Below are 23,365 nucleotides of genomic sequence, written 5' to 3'. Positions count from 1 at the left end.
AAGAACTGCTTATACAACAAACAGCATTTGGAAGGACAGCCTCCAAATGAAGCATGGCATAAAGACACGCTGCCTTCAAAGGAACAAAAAGCTCACCTCATCACAGTCTCCTTCAACCATGGCGTAAATAGCTTTCTTTACCAAGTTTGTACCTAGAATAGAGAATAAAGCAACACATTTCAAGCACAGGCATAATTACTTCAGCACAATTAACTCCAGTGGAGGAGATTATGATGCTATATAAAATACATGATTTAATTTAAGCAAAATTTAGGTTTACTATTGGCATTGTCCATGACTAAGAGAATAACAATTTTACCTCAAAGGAGAAAAACTATGCATGTCTCTGCAATCAACTTGCAATGGGCCATTCCCTGAAATCGGATTCTGGCCTTACTTGGGATCTTTATTCTGGGTTTTGATTTTTTGATATAATCAGGTGCAAGAAAGGGATGCTATAATGAATTTTATGACAGAGAAGAGCTGGCATGTAGAATGAGAGATCAAAAATGTGCATACCATATTTAAGGTACCTTGGAATTTAACCCCTCTCCCCAGTTCTATTCCTATGCTGTTTGCACTTTTGGACATCACAAAACAAAATGAAATACTATTTACACGCTCTACATCCTTTGGTTTATTTAGATTTCTGTGCCCAGATTTCTATTGCTTATCTTATGAAAATGCATCACAGAGAAAAGCAGCTAACTTAAGAGAATGAATTGCACATAAACAAGGCACTGTGGTTGTTGTTAATTGTTGTCAAATCACCTTCAACCTATGGTGACCTCCAAGACACCAAGTTAGAATTATTAACAGCCCTGGTAAGGTCTTGAAACTCAGGGATGCGGCTTTCTTCATTTAGTCTATCCACCTGTAATGCAGTCTTCCGGTTTTCCTTTAGCCTTCCACTTTGCTGGGCATTATTATCTTTCTAATGAACTAGATTGTCTCATGATGTGCCTGAAGTAAGACGTCTTAGTTTAGTTATAAGTTTAGTTCATTGGAAAAAGAAATAGGTTCTTAATGTTTTGAACAAGATAAAAAGAGCCTGGTTGCTTCTGAGGTACAGAGAAAAGTGAGACTTCATGGCATATGTCCAAAAGGACTTGGTATCACTTAAATATGTTGTACTAAGTGATTTGAAGCAGTGGCTTATATCTATTGGCTACAATTTAAAATGCACTTCCTCCAATAACCCCCTCCTTCTTGTTGGGTCAGTGGGAAGGATTTTTACAACCACATGTGGTTTAACTAAACAGCTGAAATTACGAATTTCTGGAAATAAATCCAAAGTAGAAGCCTACCAATTCTGTTACTGTAAAAATAAAAAGTGGGATAATAGCCTACTTCTATATCATGTTAAGTTTATCAATCATTTATAACAAAGAAGCAGGCATTAAAAATTGTGGTGGAAATGTGGTATTTCTCTCAGGACTCTGGAAGTGTTGAGTCCAGTAGAATCCAGAGATCAACAACTGGGACACAGGTTGTATTTGGCTTCATAGAGAAGGCAATCTTGTACATGAAGAGGCCATGTTTTGTGTGCTACAGTTACCTAGGTGAATTGCGCCCCAAACTAGACATGTTCTCAAAAATACGTCTATAATATATGCAACGTATTCCACAAAAAACCCAAGAAACATGATGAAAAAAAACAGCAGTATCATTTGGTTGTTATTGTTCATTCGTTCAGTCGTCTCCGACTCTTCGTGACCTCATGGACCAGCCCACGCCAGAGCTCCCTGTCGGCCGTCACCACCCCCAGCTCCTTCAAGGTCAGTCCAGTCACTGCAAGGATGCCATCCAAGCATCTTGCCCTTGGTCGGCCCCTCTTCCTTTTGCCTTCCACTTTCCCCAGCATCATTGTCTTCTCTAGGCTTTGCTGTCTCCTCGTGATGTGGCCAAAGTACTTCAACTTTGTCTCTAGTATCCTTCCCTCCAGTGAGCAGTCGGGCTTTATTTCCTGGAGGATGGACTGGTTGGATCTTCTCGCAGTCCAAGGCACTCTCAGAACTTTCCTCCAACACCACAGCTCAAAAGCATCGATCTTCCTTCACTCAGCCTTCCCTAAGGTCCAGCTCTCACATCCGTAGGTTACTACAGGGAATACCATGGCTTTGACTAGGCGGATCTTTGTTGCCAGTCTGATGTCTCTACTCTTTACTATTTTATCGAGATTGGACATTGCTCTCCTCCCAAGAAGTAAGCGTCTTCTGATTTCCTGGCCACAGTCTGCATCTGCAGTAATCTTTGCACCTAGAAATCATTTGGTAGTCTCGCACATTCTTTGTTTCATCTTTGAAACACTTGCTTCTGTTGATACACACACATACAGAGACATTTGATTGTTGGACTAGGACTGCGGGAGATCCGGATTTAAATCCCCACTCAGTCATGGAAACCCACACTCCATCAGTCTCAAAGAAAGGCCATGGCAACCACCTCCCCAAAACAAGTTCTGCCAAAGAAAACCCTGTCACAGGTTTGCTTTAGGTCCGCCATAAATCAGAAATGGCTTGAAGGCACACAACAATAGGCACTTAATATGAGCAGCATATAATTTTCAGCCACAATACAACTCTTAAGCATTGCACAATATAATTATGCAATTATTTTGATAAAAAAAAGATTGCAGTGTGCATATTCTGCCTTTGTTCCATGAAAGAACTCAAAGCAGCTTAGGTAAGGGTTTTAAGCACCAAAGCAAAATCCATGCTCAGTGCAGCATGTCTTCAGAACTTCCCCAAGATGGTGTGTCTGGGAAATCATAGAAAGTGATGAGTACCCAATTAATCACATTCTGTCTCTCAATTGTGCCGTAAGTATGGCAGATTCTATTCAGCTGTTAAATGAAACTAATACACAGGTGAATTACACTGATCTGAAGCACAGAATTGGTAGATGCTGCACAGGTCAATTATAAGGATCAAAGTAATCCATAACAAGGAAGGATTTTTCCTCATGTCTGATATTAAAACAGCAACTGGTTGGTGTATTTCTTTAAAAGTACACAAGCACCATTCTTACCTATGCCTTTTCTTCTGTATTTGGAATCCACTGCTAACATGGCTATATAACCTCTGCGAAACATCTTTTTGTGCATATCCAACTTGCAGACGATGGCACCTACGCACTCGTCTCCTACCATTGCCTTTAAAAAGAAAAGGAAGAAAAAACCCAAACACATTTTTGTAGGTAGAGAATTACCACAAAACCGACAATCTTGTAGACATATTTATGAAAAGACTTCATGCAGAAAATTGTTATACGGAAAGATGTATCTCCTAGCAACAAAAAGCATCCACTGTACATGTTGTTGAATAATAAGTTATAGATAGGCTTTTTCAAAGAAGGAGTATTACACTCATTGGCATGGATTCAAAGCAGCACAAAGAACAGGTAGCTTCCACAAGACTTTTCCATTTCTGCCAGACTTGTGTAATGTCTTCACCGTCACAGAGCAAGTCACTTTGAAGAGTCAGGATAATCTATTAAAAGAGCAAGGGATGGAGTATGGATGGCTGTTGAGGGAGCAAGGAACTACCAAGGACAATTGGAGTGAAGCTTACACAAAGTATTCCACCCATTTTGTAGTCCTTTGCATTCAGGGGTAGCGATCTGGGAAATGGGGCCCCCAGTGGCACAATGGGTTAAACCCTTGTGCTGGAAGGACTGAAGACCGACAGGTCGGAGGTTCAAATTTGGGGAGAGCATGGATGAGCTTCTTCTGTCAGCTCCAGCCTCCCACAAGGATGGTAAAACATCAAAAACATCCGGGCGTCCCCTGGGCAACATACTTGCAGACAGCCAATTCTCTCACATCAGAAGCTACTTGCAGTTTCGCTTCTGAGACAAAGAAAAATAAAAAAATTGGGCACTAGACCAAACAAAAATCCACATCCAAAAGCAGCAATACTTTATTGGTCCAACTTCTTTTTCCTGAATCATTTTTAAAATAAGTCAGTGACGCTTTCAAAGCTTACAAAATGTATTTGATGCTATTATATGGGTTTAAGCAGAGATATGGAAAAGTATTCCTTAATGAGCACCTCAGAATCCAAACCACTGGATTACGCTTGTTTGGCCCAGAATTCCTAAGTATCATAAATGATTACACAAATGTCATTTTGAAAAAGAGCACGAAATCAGTACTTTATTTTCACATGCACCTTTGATTTGCCTGAGAACTTACAAAACTCCAACACTCTTATTATTTAATATCCATGTATTATTTTAATTAATAACATGCTGGAGTTAAATAAAGGCTGCTCACAATCTCACTTGAATCAAAGAGATGACTCCAGAGACTATTCTGGAAAAAAATTGCTAAGAAGTTGAGGGAAAAATCATGTGTATTCTGAAGCTAAAATCAGAACCTGAAGTACAGTTTGGTCAACTCTAGGTTAAACGTAATGAATATCTTAATATATTTCAAATCTCTTTATAAGTTTCCCCTTTGAAAAGTTCAGCCAATAATCTGCCCCCTTCCTGCAATCAAAACACCTGGGGACCCATAGGTTAAGAACCACAGCTTTAGAAGATGCCCCTAAATGTTTATGATATTGTTAATTATTGATGTTATAATCTGTTTTAATTGCATTATACTGTTTTGTGATATTTTGCATTGTTGTGTAAACCGCTTTGAGTTGCCTAAGGGCTGAGAAAAGCAGTATAGAAATAAAGTAAATAAGTAAATAATAAATATCACAACATAATCAACTGTAGGCTATAAAGAAGTTGAAAGAGTATTTTCTAAGCAAAGTACCATCACTATATCAATATGTAGCTTAAGCGTCCTGTGGTTTAAAAAATGTAAATCAGTAGTGACTAGACCCAACCACAAAATACTTGAGCAATGCTAGCTGTACATTTCACATTCATTTAGGAAAAACATGAGACTTAACACACTGAAACTAGAAAGGAAGACTGCAAAAAGGGAAACATCTGCAAAACACAGAAATATGCAATCAACACATTAATGTTGTACAATTGCATTATACACACTTACACATTATGAATGTCGAAAAGCTTATCCAAAGTATAGAATAACTGTTATCTGTACACTTGTCCTCTTGTATACCAATATGTACCACCATGTCTGCTATAATGTTCTAAGCCAAAACCAAAGACCCATCCAATAAATCTCACTCTTGAACCAAATAAACTGGATTTAGAATTCAATATCATCATTATATTTTAGTAATTTAGTAGAAGATGTGGGTTAAACCGCTGAGCTGCCAAACTTGCTGACTGAAAGGTTGGAGGTTCAAATACAGCGAGTGGGATGAGCTCCTGCTGTTAGCCCCAGGGCTTCTGCCAACCTAGTAGTTTGTAAACATGCAAATGTGAGATGAATAGGTACCGCTTTGGTGGGAAAGTAATGGAGCTCCATGTAGTCACGCAGGCTACATGGCCTTTGAGGTGTCTATGGACACCGCTGGCTCTTTGGCTTAGAAATGGAGATGAGCACCCCTCCCAAGTCAGACACGACTAGACTTAATGTTAAGGGGAAACATTTACGGACACAGCATATTATTTGAGAACACAGAAATGCTGGACCACACCAACAACCACCATGTCAGACTACACAGAGAAGCCATTGAAATCCACAAGCATGTGGACAATTTCAACAGAAAGGAAGAGACCATGAAAATGAACAAAATCTGGCTACCAGTATTAAAAAACTCTAAAATTATAACAGCTAAACAACAGAGAGGAAAAAACCAGGCACAGATTAACACCTCCCAGCAACAGATTTTCCCAGGCGCAGGCAGGCCTTCAAATGCTAATGAAGGTGATCAGCTGAACATTCACACCTAACTGCAGCAGGGAAGAGCTCCTTGCCCCACCCCAGCCATTCCACAGATATATATAAACCCATTGTCCTAATTCCAACAGACCTCTACCTCTGAGGATGCTTGCCATAGATGCAGGCGAAACGTCAGGAGAAATGCCTCTAGAACATGGCTCTATAGCCCGAAAAAACCCACAAGAACCTAGTGATTCCAGCCATGAAAGCCTTCGACAATACATTGGTTCTCAACCTGTTGGTCCTCAAATGTTTTGGCCTTCAACACCCAGAAACCGCTGGTAAACTGACTGGGATTTCTGGGAGTTGTAGGCCAAAACACCTGGGGACCCACAGGTTAAGAACCACAGCTTTAGAAGATGCCCCTAAATGTTTATGATATCACAAAATAATCAACTGTAGGCTATGAAGAAGTTGAAAGAGTATTTTCTGTGCAAAGTACCATCACAATATCAATATGTAGCCAACTGCTTTATTAAAGACATTCATATGGTGAAAATACCATATCTCTTGGGATCAGAAAGCTTTGTGGCAAAACAGCAAAATTCAATCAACGTTAAGTACTCCTAAGCCCATCAATAGGACCAAAGATGTGGGGTAGATTTTCATATTATTTTTTTTACATGAAAAACAAATCCAGTGTTTTAAAGTATATATAAATGTGTGTGTGTGTATGTTTATATGTTTATCCACAGCTGTCTGAAACATTGCACTGCATCAATCATGTCAAATAAGCTGAATACAGAATATTAAATTTGTGTTATTCTTCTAAGGCAAAAAGGGTTAAGAAACCCTAGTGCTCAGAGGAACAGACTAACAAACGAACGAAATGTTTTTATTTCACAGAAAGTTCTGGCTATCAATCAGTCCCAGTTACTGGTAGTCAAGACAAAATGTGCCAGGTTTGTTATGCCCTTAGATTCTCATACATCCTTTAGGGAAATAAAATGTTCATTCTATTGTACTGAATCAGTGTATTTCTTGACTTGAAACAGAAGTGGCTAGTTTTGCAGAGTGAATGATATAAGACCAAAGTATTCAGTTATACTTCAGGAAAAAGTATATATACAAATATAGTAGAGTCTTGCCGGCAGAATGCTGGATAAGTGAAAATGTTGGATAATAAGGAGGGATTAAGGAAAAGCCTATTAAACATCAAATTACATTATGATTTTACAAATTAAGCACCAAAACATCATGTTTTACAATAAACCGACAGAAAAAGCAGTTCAATAGACGGTAACGTTATGTAGTAATTACTGTATTCATGAATTTAGCATCAAAACATTGCAATGTACTGAAAAAGCAGTGGATCCGTGCAGGAGGCAGACTATGTTGGATAATACAGAATGTTGGTTGAGCTAAGGTTAGATAAACAAGACTCTACTGTATGTCAAAATAAAGCTTTGACTGTGTTTGACTATAGCATTTAAACAAAACATGTTAAATACAAAAACGTTATTTAGAACATTTGGATTTTTATAAAAATTCTACTTTTTCCAGAAAACCCATAGACCTGAAATAAGTGGGGATTTAAAACTCTCACTGAGATCAATGTGGCATCTTTTCCTGACAAGCCTCTTGCAGGAAGTGTATTCATGTAAGGAGTTCAAGGGCACACCACATGGCAGTACACAATAGGCTCACTTGTCCTGCCAACTGCCAGTGTTTGCTCAGCAGGGCGAACACAACTGGTAGTCTGATCTTTAAAATGCTTAGGCTGGCATACAACATAAGCATTTTGCATCCTCATGATAGTACAGCTGCTCTCTTATACTCTGTTTCTTACTCTACAGGAGTTAAGAGTTGCATGACTGGAAAGCAAGCGGAGCAGAATATACAGTATTGTGCAGTGGAACACTATAAATGGAAGTTCAAGCTGCCATCTTTAAGATTGCATTCAGGCTTCATGTAAAACACTGTCACACTCAAACCAATGTCCCAATTTGCAAGACAAAACCAATTAATTATTGTTAATCACCCAGAAAAGAAGTCAGGCAAATGTTGTGCAGGTGCATCTATGCATTTAAGTAATCAGATCTAATTTGCCAAATAGTCACTGTTGAATGTTTTTATGTTGAATGTTTTTATATTGTGTAAATGCTATTTTAGACTGTAAGTCGCTCGGAGCACCTTGGTGGAGAGCGACTAAGAAATAAAGTGAAGGTAATGTGGGGCCCATCTTCATTGACCATATGAGTCAGCTCAGAATGGACTCTGTAGCATCCCCATGTTGCATAGGGGTTATTAGCTGGAGCTTTCCTTAAGCTCCTGAGCTCATCAGCATTTTGGGCCAATGAAAACAGTAGGGCTGCTTCCTATTTGGGAAGTGGCTGTAGCTGTTTACGCTGCAACCCTGGGACAGGGGATGGCACCTACCTTGCCCTGTTGATCTGGCTTTTGCAGTGTCCACTGGGCACGGATATAGTAATAATGTTCACTATCATGTAGTAATAATAATAGCCAGAGAAACAAGGTAAACTGAGAAAGGAAGAGGGAAAGAGGGACATTGATAGTCTGTGTAGATGCTCCCTCAGTTCTACAAAAGCTTGTGCCACCAATTTTGTGCCTTCAGTTAATTCCTTGTTTCTGTCCTCAACACACAGGTGCTCTTGGGGACATTTACATTAAACAGCTAGAACCTGACTGGCAACTGTCACCCAAAGGATCCTTTCAACATCGGCTCCTCTAGACTGTGGAACAACTTGCCAGAAGAGATTCAACAGCTAAATGAGCTATCAAAAATTAAGACACAATTAAAGACTTAATTCTTCTGGCAGACCTACCCAGTCAATTTTAAACAATGAATTTTAACTTTACATTGTATTAATATTGATGTTTTCATCTTTGTCACATGTATTTTAATGATACTGTGTTTTATCTGGTTGTTTTAACCATGTTCTACCCTGCCTCAAGCCATGCGGAAAGGCATGTAACAAATACAATTATGATAATGATTAGAAAATCCCTTCGCACGGTGCAGTTAGGACAACTGCAAATGACAAGTGCTTTAATGAGAATTTTAAGAAGCAGGAACAAAAATCCCCCCAATGGACCAGACTTATTTTAAAACTATAAAGCCCTTCCTACTAAAACAAAGAATTTTCAAATGTTGCAATCAGCCAGAAATCTAAATAATTCTCAATGTTGTGGACAGGTCTGTGTCATCTTGCATGCAGGCTGGCTGACTTTTCTTTAGTAAAAAATTGGAAACCTTCTGTCCATGGTTTGTTTACCATGATGCTCAAATCAAGCTCAGTTCAATACTCTGGTTTGTCTCTTCACTGACAGCAAGAACAACTCCAGCTTAAACTCTATAATAAAACAACAAACAACTATAAAGATACACAGCTACATACAAAAGCAAGAATCACAACAACCCCGGAATCCTCATTCCATTATGAATTTCTGACTGCTCTCTCTGGAAATAAGAGATTTTTTTATCTTTCTTTATGCTAATAAAGCGAAAATATAATTCATCTGAACAGCACTGTGATTGAAATCAACTTCAAATTTACTTGTCCAGGGAATCCTCATAACCAGTGCCTGCTTCACACTTTGTGCCAGCTCAAGTTACAAAACAGCTTTTAGTGGTTATATATACTATAGATTTACATTTTTGTCTTTTTCTCTAATGTATAAATGTTTGTTTTCTTCCTTCTGTATAACATATCTAACAGACTGTCTCTATTTATATTAAGATCCAAAGGAGAAGGCTTTCTCTTATTCCCTCCAGTCACAGGGCTGTTTGGAGAGGACATGGGAAAGGATTGTCAGTGACTACTCTGATGATGTGGAATTCCTTTTCATGGAAGGTTAGATTTCCTGTGATCTCCTTTTGTCTATTTAAACCAGTGGTTCCCAAAGTGTGGTCCGTGGACTACCAGTGGTCCACAAGAACAAAAATGTGGTCCATGGCATGGCCTCACCATTACCACACCGTTGCCTCAAAACCACACAGCAACGAGTGACTGGTCTCACAAAACCCTCTCATAGTGTTGAGGCAATGGGGATGTCAGGAGGGGAAAGGCTGACTACCCACAAAAGATTACTACTACCACATCAGCTCTAGATTATTAAATATGGTTTTCTGTGGGCGAGCAGATGGCGACTACTGGATGGCATATGTGCTATATCAAAAACTAGAGCTGATGTGGTCTATCCAATGCAATTTTCTGAATCAGCACCCCAAATAACCAAACCGAATCTCAAGTTGACCAAAAACTGATTTGTAACCCTCTTGTTACTAATGTGGTCCCTGGTCAAAGTGGTCGGGAACCACTGATTTAAACAGATCTGTGATAGCTAGCTAGCTGTGCAGAAAAATATTCTTATGGAAAAGAGTTGCTGCCTTTTTATCTTTATTGTTAAGTGATTTTACATTTTTAAATTAATGGTCCTCTAATCAGATGGCTTTTTAAATTACATTTTATCCCTTTAAGCTTTATCTTATTTTAGCTTTGTTGTAAGTTGAATTGGTTCACATTCTAGGAAAAAGGTGGGATATAAATTAAACATATATTTACTCATATATAATTGCTTGGGAGCAGTTCTAGTTAGCATTAGAAATTGTTGTGACATCTGAAACAGACAAAACATGGAAGAAAGGAGAATCCATCACAGGAGACAGGAGAATAGATTACATTCTGATTGCCAAGTAATTGTCAATGTATAGGATGGCTAATGGGACTGCTGAAATGAACCATTATGGAATTGGACAATCCTTGAGAATAATGAGACGCTGATGATGTTGCTTTTATTGCTTTTGTGATGTCTTATACTGTTTAATGTTTTTTTATCTATTATGTTTTATGTATACTGATTTGTTGGAAACCGCCTTGAGTCGCCAATTGGCTGAGAAAGGCAGTATACAAACACAGTAAATAAATAAATATTCTTCAAAGCAGAGTGCAACCCAAGTAAAACTTTACAGAACTATGAGTCCCATTTAGTTTAATGCATATATGTCTCATTCAAACATTTTCATATTTCATATTTATTTGTTCCCAGAAAATAATGCTCAGAGCTTTACAAGAATTCAAACTATTGGACATCTGAATATATAAACAAGCGATAATCATGGCATACAACCATAGCTTTTTAAAATTCGGAGCAAGAAATTTGGTTAATACAGAGAAGTACTTCTTTCCAGCACTTCATTGTGATGCTGAATGATATCAATCAGGCACTGAACAGATATTAATTCTCTTTGAGGTGAGCTGTTGAATGTTAATAAGCATTCTGAAGCAATGGCAATGACTATGTCTGGAGTGTAGAAATAATCTAGATTTAGGGAGAACTTATTTAGAACTATTTGAGGCAATAAAACACTGAAACCCATGGAAATTCATACACACAGGACTAGAATCCCTCTGAAACTGCTGTTTCACAGTTTGCTTTTGTGTAGTTTTCTGGATGATCAACCTTACAAATAGGTACTTAGAAACAAGCCTCACAAATGCCAGAAGCTGTGCTGAACAACAACACTGGCTGACTCAAGCTGAAATGCTTAATCACTTTTCTGAAAAGCAGATGTCTGTGAACATCCTCAGCCCTTTTACCAAATGCAGCATGAAGTCAGCAATATACTATAACACGTTGTTCAGTTTTGTTGCTGAGTGTCTAAAATCTCATATGCAAAAAATAAAGTTATTTGAGTTCTGCGGCTATAAACAAAGGATGTGTGATTCATGTACAAATGTAATAAGCACTTATTATCAATGTAAGTATGAATTTATATATCTGGGAAGATTTCTCAAGACATCATTTTCCCTTATGCAATCAACCATTCAAACTTGTGCATCACTGACAGTCTTGCCAGTGTTTAAATCCTTAAAAACTCCTGACATACCAGCAGCTCATAAACATCATACCAGCTTCAGGTCAGCTGGGACAAATTCCACTGGTTATTTTATTTCCCTCTTGGAAAGATCATGCAAAAATTTACTGGATTCTCACAAAGCTTGCCCCATAATCACATGAAAAGAGTACAACCAAACAAGATACCTTCACAGGTATTAAAGAACAAAGCACACGATCTCATTCTTCTGCAAGTTTCCCATTTCTTTTTCACACAGAGACATTTCAGAAGCACTAGCTTTCCATTAAACACTGTCCACCACTACTCTTCAGTGGATCATCTTCTGAGAAAGTCGTCTCTGATCCCTAATCCATCTAAAACACAGACACGCGCCTTTCACCTTAAGAACAGACAAGCATCCCGAGCTCCGAGGATTACCTGGGAAGGAATCCCACTGGAGCATTGCAACACACCCAAATACCTGGGAGTCACTTTGGACCGTGCTCTGACCTACAAGAAGCACTGCCTGAACATCAAGCAAAAAGTGGGCCCTAGAAACAACATCACATGAAAGCTGACTGGCACAACCTGGGGATCACAACCAGACACAGTGAAGACATCTGCCCTTGCGCTATGCTACTCTGCTGCTGAGTATGCATGCCCAGTGTGGAACACATCTCACCATACTAAAACAGTAGATGTGGCTCTTAATGAGACATGCCGCATTATCACAGGGTGTCTGCGCCTCACATCACTGGAGAAATTACACTGCTTAGCCAGTATTGCACCACCTGACATCCGCCGGGAAGTAGCAGCCAATAGTGAAAGGACCAAGGCAGAGACATCTCTAGCTCATCCCCTGTTTGGGTATCAGCCAGCACGTCAATGACTTAAATCAAGACATAGTTTTCTTAGATCTACAGAGACACTCGCTGGAACACCCCAGCAAGCGAGAGTCCAAAAGTGGCAGGCCCAAACCCAGCACCTCAATCCATGGGTGATACCAGATGAGACTCCCCCCTGGGCACTCAGAAGACTGGGCGACTTGGAAGGCGCTGAACAGACTGCGCTCTGGCACCACGAGATGCAGAGCCAATCTTAAGAAATGGCGCTACAGGGTGGAATCCTCGGCATGCGAGTGTGGAGAAGAGCAAACCACTGACCACCTGCTGCAATGCAACCTGAGCCCTGCCACATGCACAATGGAGGACCTCCTTGCGGCAACACCAGAGGCACTCCAAGTGGCCAGATACTGGTCAAAGGACATTTAACCAACTACCAAGTTTGCAAAATCTCTGTGTTTTTTTTCTTTTCTTTTTAATCTGTGTGTTTGTTTTGCTCTGTTAGAATTGTAATACAATGGTATGGTTGCTGATGACACAACAAATAAAATCTTCTGAGAAAAGCACAACTTTAACCCTGAAGTTTTTTATAAGCTTCTATTAAATGAAAGATGAGAAGGACTGGCAAATTTGGGATGTAACCATGTGGTTTGACTGTCAGTCTGCAGCAAAATGGAATGCTATCCCTAAGGGATAAACAAGTTTAACATACATAGCATGGCAGAATCACTTGACTAGGCTTTCAGGTTTCCTCTTCCTTCTCTGCTATGATACTACCCTTTCGTTAAAGCTACACTTCAAAGAAAAATCTCCCTAAGGCTATACTCACATAGCTACCTGGATGGACCAAGTGGAGCTATGTGTTACAGAAAAACTTACAAACCCGTCAAGTGTGTAATTTGCTGTCATTTTTATTTCCACTTTCTGAAACTTTTCTTAGCCTTGCTACTGTATCAATTTTCATATCATAGAATAATAAAGTAATCTTTTTAAAAATCCTGAGAGAATGGAAAGAAAATTAATGATAGCACTTAAAATGAAGACTAAGAAGGCAACATTTCTGAATCTATAAAAAGATGAGTAATTGTTCATATTGAATTTGGGATAATGTGAACTTATTATAGTGCAAGAGACTGCACAGTGACTAAGACAACTATACATAATTAGTACTCTGAATACTATGAAATTTTATAAGTTCTTAAAATTGTAATTGCTTTTGAGAATTAATGCTGGTTAAATTAATTCCAGGGTGCAGGAAAATGGGACTAGACAATGCTGTATAGATTAAATGTTATGAGTAGGTTCTTGTGGGTTTTTTCGGGCTATAGAGCCATGTTCTAGAGGCATTTCTCCTGACATTTCGCCTGCATCTATGGCAAGCATCCTCAGAGGTAGTGAGAATGCTTGCCATAGATGCAGGCGAAACGTCAGGAGAAATGCCTCTAGAACATGGCTCTATAGCCCGAAAAACCCCACAAGAACCTAGTGATTCCAGCCATGAAAGCCTTCAACAATACATTAAATGTTATGATTTCGGGATTTAAAATCCTGAAGAATCAACCATTCAGATAGAATATGAATACTTGTCACATTCAGTTTGTTTTTGAAATTTTAATACTGCTATATCTCATGTTTACCAAGCTAAAATTGAGTGATAAAAAACTAAAACTTAAATCAAAGGAAAGTAGTAGAGATAAATAAGAAATAATTGTCTGAACAGCCCAAAAACATTTTAAAAAATCAATAGCATTGTTCTCTGAGTTCGCTGTGTGACTAAGATGTAACATCCTGGCCCCAAGAACTAAAATAGTCAGAGAAATCTTATTCCCTATACACAAACTTTCATTACAAATAAATAAGAGTTATACAGAGTTTGGGTTATACAAATCTCCTGTATTTTGAGGATTTATATTATGTCAGTTCTACCAAACCACAGATATCATAGGCTTATGTGGCATTTCATTAAGCCTTGAACCAACAGTGGGCATGTCAGGTGCAGAATCTGGCTTTCCAGGCTACTTTTTCACGCTAATCAACTTTCCCCCAACCTATACAACCATCAATTCTCCCCTCTAAGCCCCTATGCCTATGTCAGACAGCAGTTCCTTCCCCACTTCCACCCCAACTTACCAAAAAATAAATCTGGGGCAGTTGTGGACAAAACACCTACCTACTGTATTTATCTATCTGGAGTATGGTTCCAAGAGATCTTTGGTGATCAATCTCATGATATATGGCATCTGCAGAATCTGGCTTGTTCAGCTATCTTCACACTATCCACCCTTTCTCAAGCTATAACCATCAGCCCTCTCCTCGACCCACCTCTATATGCAATGGTTAGGAATGCTTATTATCACCTCTGGCTGATATGCTCCTTCCTAGAATCAGTTTCATGATATCTGGCATCTGCAGTTTGGATTCATAGCAAATTAGGTGCAAAATATCCTTGGCTAGGCAATGCCACAATGCCCACCCTTCCCCAGCCTATATCCATCTACCTATCTTTCCATCTATCTCTGACAGTGACTCCTCCTTTATTTCCTTCCCAACTGACCAAAAGCAAAGCTGAGGCCAGTTGTGGATAAAATACTTATGTGTGAATCGAGTAGGGTTGACAGATCCTTGGTGATCAGCTTCATCAGGCACTGGCAAACTTTGGCTCTCCAGGTGTTTTGGACTTCAACTGGTGTTAGAAATTGTGGGAGTTGGAAGTCGAAAACACCTGGAGGGCCAAAGTTTGCCCATGCCTGGCTTCATGGTATCTATCATCTACAGCTTAAATTAATAGCAAATTAGGTGCAGAATCTAGAGTCCTAGGCAACTTTTTCACCCTTCCCCAACCTGAATAACCATCAACACTCACTTTTCCCCATCCCTACATATTCTTCTGACAGTGGCTCCTTTCTTACCTCGTCCCCGACTCACCAAAAAGCAAAGCTGAGACCTTTTGTGAATAAAATACCTATGTGTGTAAATGAAGCAAGGTTCCGACAGATCTTTGGTGATCAGCTCCATCGGCCATGGGCAAACTTGTGCGCTCCAGGTTGGTTGGACTTCAACTCCCACAATTCCTAACAGCCAACTTCGACCCTCCAGGTGTTATGGACTTCAACTCCCACTATTCCTAACAGCCTGTTCGGAATTGTGGGAGTTGAAATCTAAAACACCTGGAGAGCCCAAAGTTGGCCCATGCCTGGCTTCATGGTATCTGCCACCGAATAGTAAATTAGGTGCAGAACCTGGCTTCCTAGGGAACTTTTTCACACCTATATGTGTAAATGGAGTAGATTTCCGACAGATCTTTTGTGATCAGCTTCATCAGGCATTGGCCAGCTTCAGCCCTTCGGAGGTTTTGAACTTCAATTCCCACTATTTTTAACAGCCTACCGGATGTTAGGAATTATAAGAGTTGAAGCCTAAAACACCTGGAGGACCCAAGGTTGGCCCATGCCTGGCTTCATGATATGTGCTGGCTGTTAGGAACAGTGGGAGTAGAAGTCCAAAACACCTGGAGGGCCCATAGTTGACTATCTAAGAGCAAATTAGGCGCAGAACCTTGCTTCCTAGGTAACTTTGTTCACAATGATCCATCCTTTCTCAACCTGTATAACCATCCCTTTTCCCTACATATCCTTCCTAACGTCTTCCCCTGAGTTACCAAAAAGCAAAGCCGTGGATGGTTGTGGATAAAACACCTATATGTGTAAATAAAGCAAGATCTGCCATCTGCAGCTCGAATTCATAGCAAGTTAGGTGCAAAACATGCTCCTTCCCAAATCTGTATAACTATCAACCCTCCCTACATATCCTTCTGACACCTTATCCTCCCCCCACCTCCACTCCCGACTTATTAAAAAGCAAACCCAAGGCCAGTTGCAGATAAAATACCTATATGTGTAAATGGAGTAGGGTTCCAACAGAACTTTGTTGATCAGCTTCATCAGGCATGGGTCAACTTTGGCCCTCTATTTGTCTGTTAGGAATTGTGGGAGTTGAAGTCCAAAATACCTGGAGGGCCCAAGCTGATCCATGCCGGGCTTCTAGGCTTTGGCCATCCATGGTTTTAAATGGTTCTAAAGTACTTACAAAGCTAAAGTTCTGGTGGTGAAAATTTCAGAACTCTAACAAAACTCTCAAAATTTCATAATAAATGGCAGTTCCTAATTGGTTCTGTCATTAAAATCACCAATAATGAAATAATAATTACATTTTGAAAGTTTTGTTAGAGTTCTGAAATTTTCACCACCAGAACTTTAGTTTTCACCCTTCCCCAACTTGTATAACCACCAACTCTCCCTTTGGTGCTCAGTTTCATCAGGCACGGGCCAACTTCGACCCTCTGGGTGTTTTGGACTCTAATTCTGGCTGTTAGTAATAGTGGGAGCTAAAGTTCAAAACACTGGAGGGCCCAAGGTGTGCCCATGTCTGGCTTCATGGTATCTGCCATCTAACAGAAAATTAGGCGCAGAACTTGGCTTCCTAGACAACTTTGTTCCACACTGATCAACACTTCCGCAACTCATATAAACACCAACACCGTCTCCTCCCCTGCCATCCTCCACCCCCGACTTAGCAAAAAGCAAAGATGAGGCTAGTTGTGGATAAAATACCTATATGTATAAATGGAGTAGGGTTTTAACTGAACTTTGGTGATCGGTCTCATGGATATCTGCCATCATGTACACCTCCCATCTACATTAATAGCAAAACATGCCCGACGAGGCCACTTCTTGCACATTATCCACCCTTCCTCAATCTGTATAACCATCGACTCTCCCTAGATATCCTTCTGACACTGTCTCCTCCAACTTACCAAAAAGCAAAGCTGGATCCAGTGGTGGATAAAATACCTATATGTATAAATGGAGTAGGGTTCTGGCAAGTCTTGGGTGATCAGCTTCATCAGGCATGGGCAAGCTTTGGCTCTCCAGGTGTTTTGGACTTAAACCAGCTGTTAGGAATTGTGGGACTTGGAAGACTGGAGGGCCAAAGTTTGCTCATGCTCGGTTTCATGGTAACTGCCACCTACAGCTTGGATTAATAGCAAATTAGGTGCAGAATCTGGCTTCCTAGGCAACTTTTTTCACCCTCATCCACCCTTCCCCAACCTGTATAAACATCAACTCTCTCTTTTCCCCATCCCTACATATCCTTCTGACAGCGGCTCCTTCTTTATCTCCTCCTCCACTGACTCAACCAAAAGCAAAGCTGAGGTCGGTTGTGGAGAAAATACCTATATGTGCAAATGGAGTAGGGATCTGACAGATCTTTGGTGATCAGTTTCATGTATATCTGCCATCTACATCATGTATATCTCAAATATATACCTGTGGAACTCACTCCCGGGGGAAATCAGGGCATCATCATCCCTCCTTGCTTTTAGGAGAAGGGTGAAGACTTGGTTATGGGACCAGGCCTTTGGGCACTCCGGCAATTAAATCAGACAACCAGGCGAGTAAGACCAGCAGGACTGATGAAGTGGAACGTAAAACTAGATCTATGAGTAGCGAACGCTGACCATGTAAGAGGAGAAACTGAGTTTGTATTTGGTTTTATTGATTTTATGGTCATAATGTATATTTGGTGTTAACTGTGTATTGATGTAATGTTGTGTTTGATTGTTTTTATGATGCACGCATCAAATTGTGCCTTGCTTTTGTAAGCCGCCCTGAGTCCCCTTCGGGGTGAGAAGGGCGGGGTAAAAGAACCCCAAATAAATAAATAAATAAATCTGCATTAATAGCAAAACATGCCCGGCGAGACCAATTCTTGCACACTATCCACCCTTCTCTAACCTGTACAACCATTAACCTTCCCTACATCTCCTCCTGACACCATCTCCTCCCCCAACTTACCAAAAAAGCAAAACTGAGGCCAGTTGTGGATAAAATACCTATATGTGTACATGCAGTAGGGTTCCGACAGATCTTTGGTGATCAGCTTTATCACACATGGGACAACTTCGGCCCTGCCAGTGTTTTGGACTTCAACTTCCAGTATTCCTAACAGCCTACTGGATGTTAAGAATAGTTAAAGTTGAAGTCGAAAACACCTGGAGGGCCTGAGGTTGGCCCATGCCTGGTTTCATGGCATCTGCAATCTAATAGCAAATTAGGTGCAGTAACTGGTTTCCTAGGCAATTTTGTTCCACACTGATCCACCCTTCCTCAACCTGTGCACCTGTTAACCTTCCCTTTGTGCCACATATCCTTCCTTATCTCCTCCCTCGACTTACCAAAAAGCAAAGCCAACGCTGGTTGTGGATAAAATACATATATGTGTAAATGGTGTAGGGTTCTGACAGATCTTTGGAGATCAGGCCAACTTCAGTCCTCGAGGTGTTTTGGACTTCAATTACTGGCTTTTATGAAGAGTGGGAGTTGAAGCCCAAAACACCTGAGGGCCAGAAAGTTGGCTTATGGCTAGCTTCATGGTATCTGCCATCTAATAACAAATTAGGTGCAGATCTTGGCTTCCCAGGCAACTTTGTTCCACGCTGATCCACCCTTCCCTGACCCATGTAACCACCAACATCGTCTCCTCCACTCCTAACTTATCAAAAAGCAAAGCTGAGGCCAGTTGTGGATAAAACACCTATATGTGTAAATGGAGTAGGGTTCCGAGATATCTTTGGTGATCAGCTTCATCAGGCATGGGTCAACCTGGGCTCTCCATTTCGTTGTTAGGAATTGTGGGAGTTGAAATCCAAAATATTTGGAGGGCCCAAGTTGATCCATGCCTAGCTTCATAGGGAAGCAAAGCTGGGCTGGCTGTATGTGTAAATGTAGTAGGGTTCCGGCAAATCTTATCAAAAAGCAAAGCTGAGGCCAGTTGTGGATAAAATACCTATATGTGTAAATGGAGTTGGGTTCCGACAGATCTTTGGTGATGAGCTTGATCACACATGGGCCAACTTTGGCCCTCCCGGTGTTTTGGACTTCAACTTCCAGTATTCCTAACAGCCTGCCGGCTGTTAGGAATACTAAAAGTTGAAGTCCAAAACACCGGAAGGGCCAAAGTTGGCCCATGCCTGGTTTCATGGCATCAGCAATCTAATAGCAAATTAGGTGCACAACCTGGCTTCCTAGGCAACTTTGTTCCACACTGATCCACCCTTGCCTGACCCGTATAACCACCAACACTATCTCCTCCCCTGTCGTCCACTCCCATCTTACCAAAAAGCAAAGCTGAGGTCAGTTGTGGATAAAATACCTATATGTGTAAATGGAATTTCATGTATATCTGCCATCTACATCATGTATATCTCCTATCTACATCGTGGATTAATAACAAAACATGCCTGGTGAGGCCACTTTTTACACACTACCCACCCTTCCCCAACCAGTATAACCACCAACATAGCCTTCTGACACCATCTCCTCCCCTGACTTACCATGGATATTTGCCATCATGTATACCTCCCATCTTCATTAATAGCAAAACATGGCTGGCGAGGCCACTTCTTGCACACTACCCACCCTTCCCCAACCTGTATAACCATCAACCCTCCTTATATGTCCTTCTGACACTGTCTCCTCCCCCGACTTACCAAAAAGCAAAGCTGAGGCCACTTGTGGATAAAATACCTATATGTGTAAATGGAGTAGGGTTCCGACAGATCTTTGGTGATGAGCTCCATCACGCATGGGCCAACTCTGGCCCTCCCAGTGTTTTGGACTTCAACTTCCAGTATTCCTAACAGCCTGCCGGCTGTTAGGAATACTAAAAGTTGAAGTCCAAAACACCGGGAGGGCCAGAGTTGGCCCATGCCTGGTTTCATGGCATGTGCAATCTAATAGCAAATTAGGGGCAGAACCTGGCTTCCGAGGCAACTTTGTTCTGCACTGATCCACCCTTCCCTGACCCGTATAACCACCAACACCGTCTCCTCCTGTTGTCCACTACCATCTTTCCAAAAATCAAAGTTGAGGCCAGTTGTGGACAAAATACCTATACGTGTAACTGGAGTTTCATATATATCTGCCATCTACATTATGTATATCTCCTCCACGCTACCCACCCTTCCCCAACCTTTATAACCATCAACCCTCCTTATATATCCTTCTGACAGTGTCTCCTCCCCCAACTTACCAAAAAGCAAAGCTGAGGCCAGTTGTGGATAAAATACCTACATGTGTAAATGGAGTAGGGTTCCGACAGATCTTTGGTGATCAGTCTCTTGTATATCTCCCATTACATTAATAGCAAAACATGCCCAGCGAAGCCACTTCTTGTACACTTACCACCCTTTTCCAACCTGTATAACCATCAACCCTCTGTACATAGCCTTCTGGCACCATCTCCTCCCCTGACCTACCATGGATATATGCCATCATGTATACCTCCCATCTTCATTAATAGCATAACATGCCCGGCGAAGCCACTTCTTGCACACTGCCCACCCTTCCCCAACCTGTATAACCACCAACCCTCCTTATATATCCTTCTGACATGGTCTCCTCCCCTGACTTACCAAAAAGCAAAGCTGAGACCAGTTGTGGATATAATACCTATATGTGTAAATGGAGTTTCATGTATATCTGCCATCTACATCATGTATATCTCCTCCACACTACCCACCCTTTCCCAAACTGTAGAATCACCAACCCTCCTGATATCTCCTTCTGCCACCGTCTCCTCCCCCGACTTACCAAAAAGCAAAGCTGAGGCCAGTTGTGGATAAAATACCTATATGTGTCAATGGAGTAGGGTTCTGACAGATCTTTGGTGATGAGCTCCATCACCATCACGCATGGGCCAACTTTGGCCCTCCCGGTGTTTTGGACTTCAACTTCCAGTATTCCTAACAGCCTACCGGCTGTTAGGAATACTAAAAGTTGAAGTCCAAAACACCTGGAGGGCCTGAGGTTGGCCCATGCCTGGTTTCATGGAATGTGCAATCTAATAGCAAATTAGGTGCAGAACCTGGCTTCCTAGACAACTTTGTTCCACACTGATCCACCCTTCCTCAACCTGTGTACCTGTTAACAACCTATTAACCTTCCCTTTGTGCTACATATCCTTCTTTATCTCCTCCACCGACTTACCAAAAAGCAAAACCAGCGCTGGTTGTGGATAAAATACATATGTTTAAATGGAGTAGGGTTCTGACAGATCTTTGGTGATCGCCTTCATCAGGCATGGGCCAACTTCAGTCCTCGAGGTGTTTTGGAGTTCAATTACTGGCTATTATGAATAGTGGGAGTTGAAGACCAAAACATCTGGAGCCCAAATTTTGCTCATGGCTGGCTTTGTGGTATCTGCCATCTAATAGCAAATTAGGTGCAGAACCTGGCTTTCTAGGCAACTTTGTTCCATAATGATCCACCCTTACCTGACCTGTATAACCTCCCCTGTCATCCACTCCCAAGTTACCAAAAAGCAAAGCTGAGGCCAGTTGTGAATAAAATATCTATATGTGTAAATGGAGTAGGTCTTTGGTGATCAGTTTCATGTATATCTTCTATCTACATCTTGGATTAATAGCAAAACATGCCTGTCGAGGCCACTTCTTGCACACTACCCACCCTTTCCCAACCTGTATAACCACCAACCCTCCTTATATCTCCTCCCCCGACTTACCAAAAAGCAAAGCTGAGGCCAGTTGTGGATAAAATACCTATATGTGTAAATGGAGTAGGGTTCCGACAGATCTTTGGTGATCAGTCTCATGATATCGGGCATCTGCAGCTCGGACTCGTAGCGCACGTATCGTATCGTGGGGTCCTCCTCCTCCTCCTCCTCCGCTTGCCCCGAAGGCCAGGAAGAGTCTGTGGCGGCGGTGGGGGGCCCGGTGGAGCATTTCTGTGCCAGAGACCTGGAGAGGAGGAGCAGGGACTCTTGTTCTTCGTCGTCTTCGTCGTCCTTGTCCTCGCTGTCGTCCCCTTCTTCGGCTCCCAGGGCCAGCCCGTTCCTGTCCCGGTGGTGGTGCTGGGCAGTCCTTGCTTTGGGGAGGGAGAGGCGGCGGTGGTGGTTGCTGTGGGTGGGCGGCTCTTCGTGGCCCACGCCAGTCAAGGCCTTGCCCTTGAGGGCGCCCCGCAAGTGTGGCCCCGCGATGAGCCCGTTGAGCTGGTGGTGGAGGCGGTGGGGCGGGCACGGCGGGCGGTGGAGAGGTAGGCCTCCATCCCCGGCCTCGCCTTCTCCTTCTCCTTCCTCGGGCCTTCTCCTCCTCCTCCGCCCTTCCCCCTCCTCCTCTTCTTCCTCCTCTTCGGCGGCTCCTGGGAAGGGCGGAAGCAGCGAGGGAGGCGAGGAGGCGAGCAGGCTGCGACTAGGCCCCGGCGGTACCTCCGCCATGTCCTGAGAGGAAGAAAGAAAACAAAACACCTCCTCAGTCAACAAACACCTCCTCAAACGGCCCCTTCCGCACAGCCACAGCCATCCTTTCCCTTCCGGGCAGATCCAACCCGGTTTTGTTCTCACCCCGAAGTCTCCTCAGCAGCGGCCGCGTCGCCTCCCGCTCGGCCGTAAAGCGAGGCAGAGGCTTCCTGTCAGGACCAGGCCGCGACCAGAGAGAGTGAGTGTGTGTGTGTTTTTACGGCGCCTCGCTTTACGGCTGGCTCGCGAGGAAAGGAGGAAGAGGCGTGGCCTGAGGACGGATAGGAGGGGGCGTGGCCTAGCTTTCGGACCGGGCGGGGGAGCCGAGGAGGGGGCGTGGCCTCTCTTGAGGAGAAGAGGAAGGAGAAGGGCCTCGCTTTAGGACTGGGCGGGGGAGCCGAGGAGGAGGCGTTAGTGAAGAGGCCAAGGAGAGGGCGTGGCCTCGCTTTAAAACAGAGCGGGGGAGCCAGGAGTGGGCGTGGCCTCGCTTTAGGACTGGGCGGGGGAGCTGAGGAGGAGGCTTTAGGAGTGAAGAAGGCAAGAAGAGGGCGTGGCCTCGCTTTCAGGCGGGGAGGAGCCGAGGAGGAGGCGTGGCTT

At 42.2% G+C, this 23,365-nt stretch overlaps 1 protein-coding gene across 1 annotated transcript in view; it reads right to left on the bottom strand.

Annotated features, from left to right (window-relative positions):
- NAA30 (N-alpha-acetyltransferase 30, NatC catalytic subunit) overlaps positions 1-23,009 on the bottom strand; it is a 35,377-nt gene extending 12,368 nt beyond the window's left edge. Inside the window, exons 1-4 of the mRNA XM_060753649.2 lie at positions 22,874-23,009; positions 22,037-22,750; positions 3,031-3,154; positions 97-152 (exon numbers count right to left, since the gene is read on the bottom strand). Of these exons, the coding sequence (XP_060609632.2) occupies positions 97-152; positions 3,031-3,154; positions 22,037-22,747 (891 nt within the window). The 5' untranslated portion in view covers positions 22,748-22,750; positions 22,874-23,009. The remainder of the gene's footprint in view (positions 1-96; positions 153-3,030; positions 3,155-22,036; positions 22,751-22,873) is intronic.
- Between the last annotated feature and the right edge of the window lie 356 nt (positions 23,010-23,365).

The sequence above is a fragment of the Anolis sagrei genome, chromosome 1 (genome assembly GCF_037176765.1).
Source record: "Anolis sagrei isolate rAnoSag1 chromosome 1, rAnoSag1.mat, whole genome shotgun sequence".
NCBI lineage: Eukaryota > Metazoa > Chordata > Lepidosauria > Squamata > Dactyloidae > Anolis > Anolis sagrei.
This window is presented reverse-complemented; position numbering and strand designations above follow the sequence as displayed.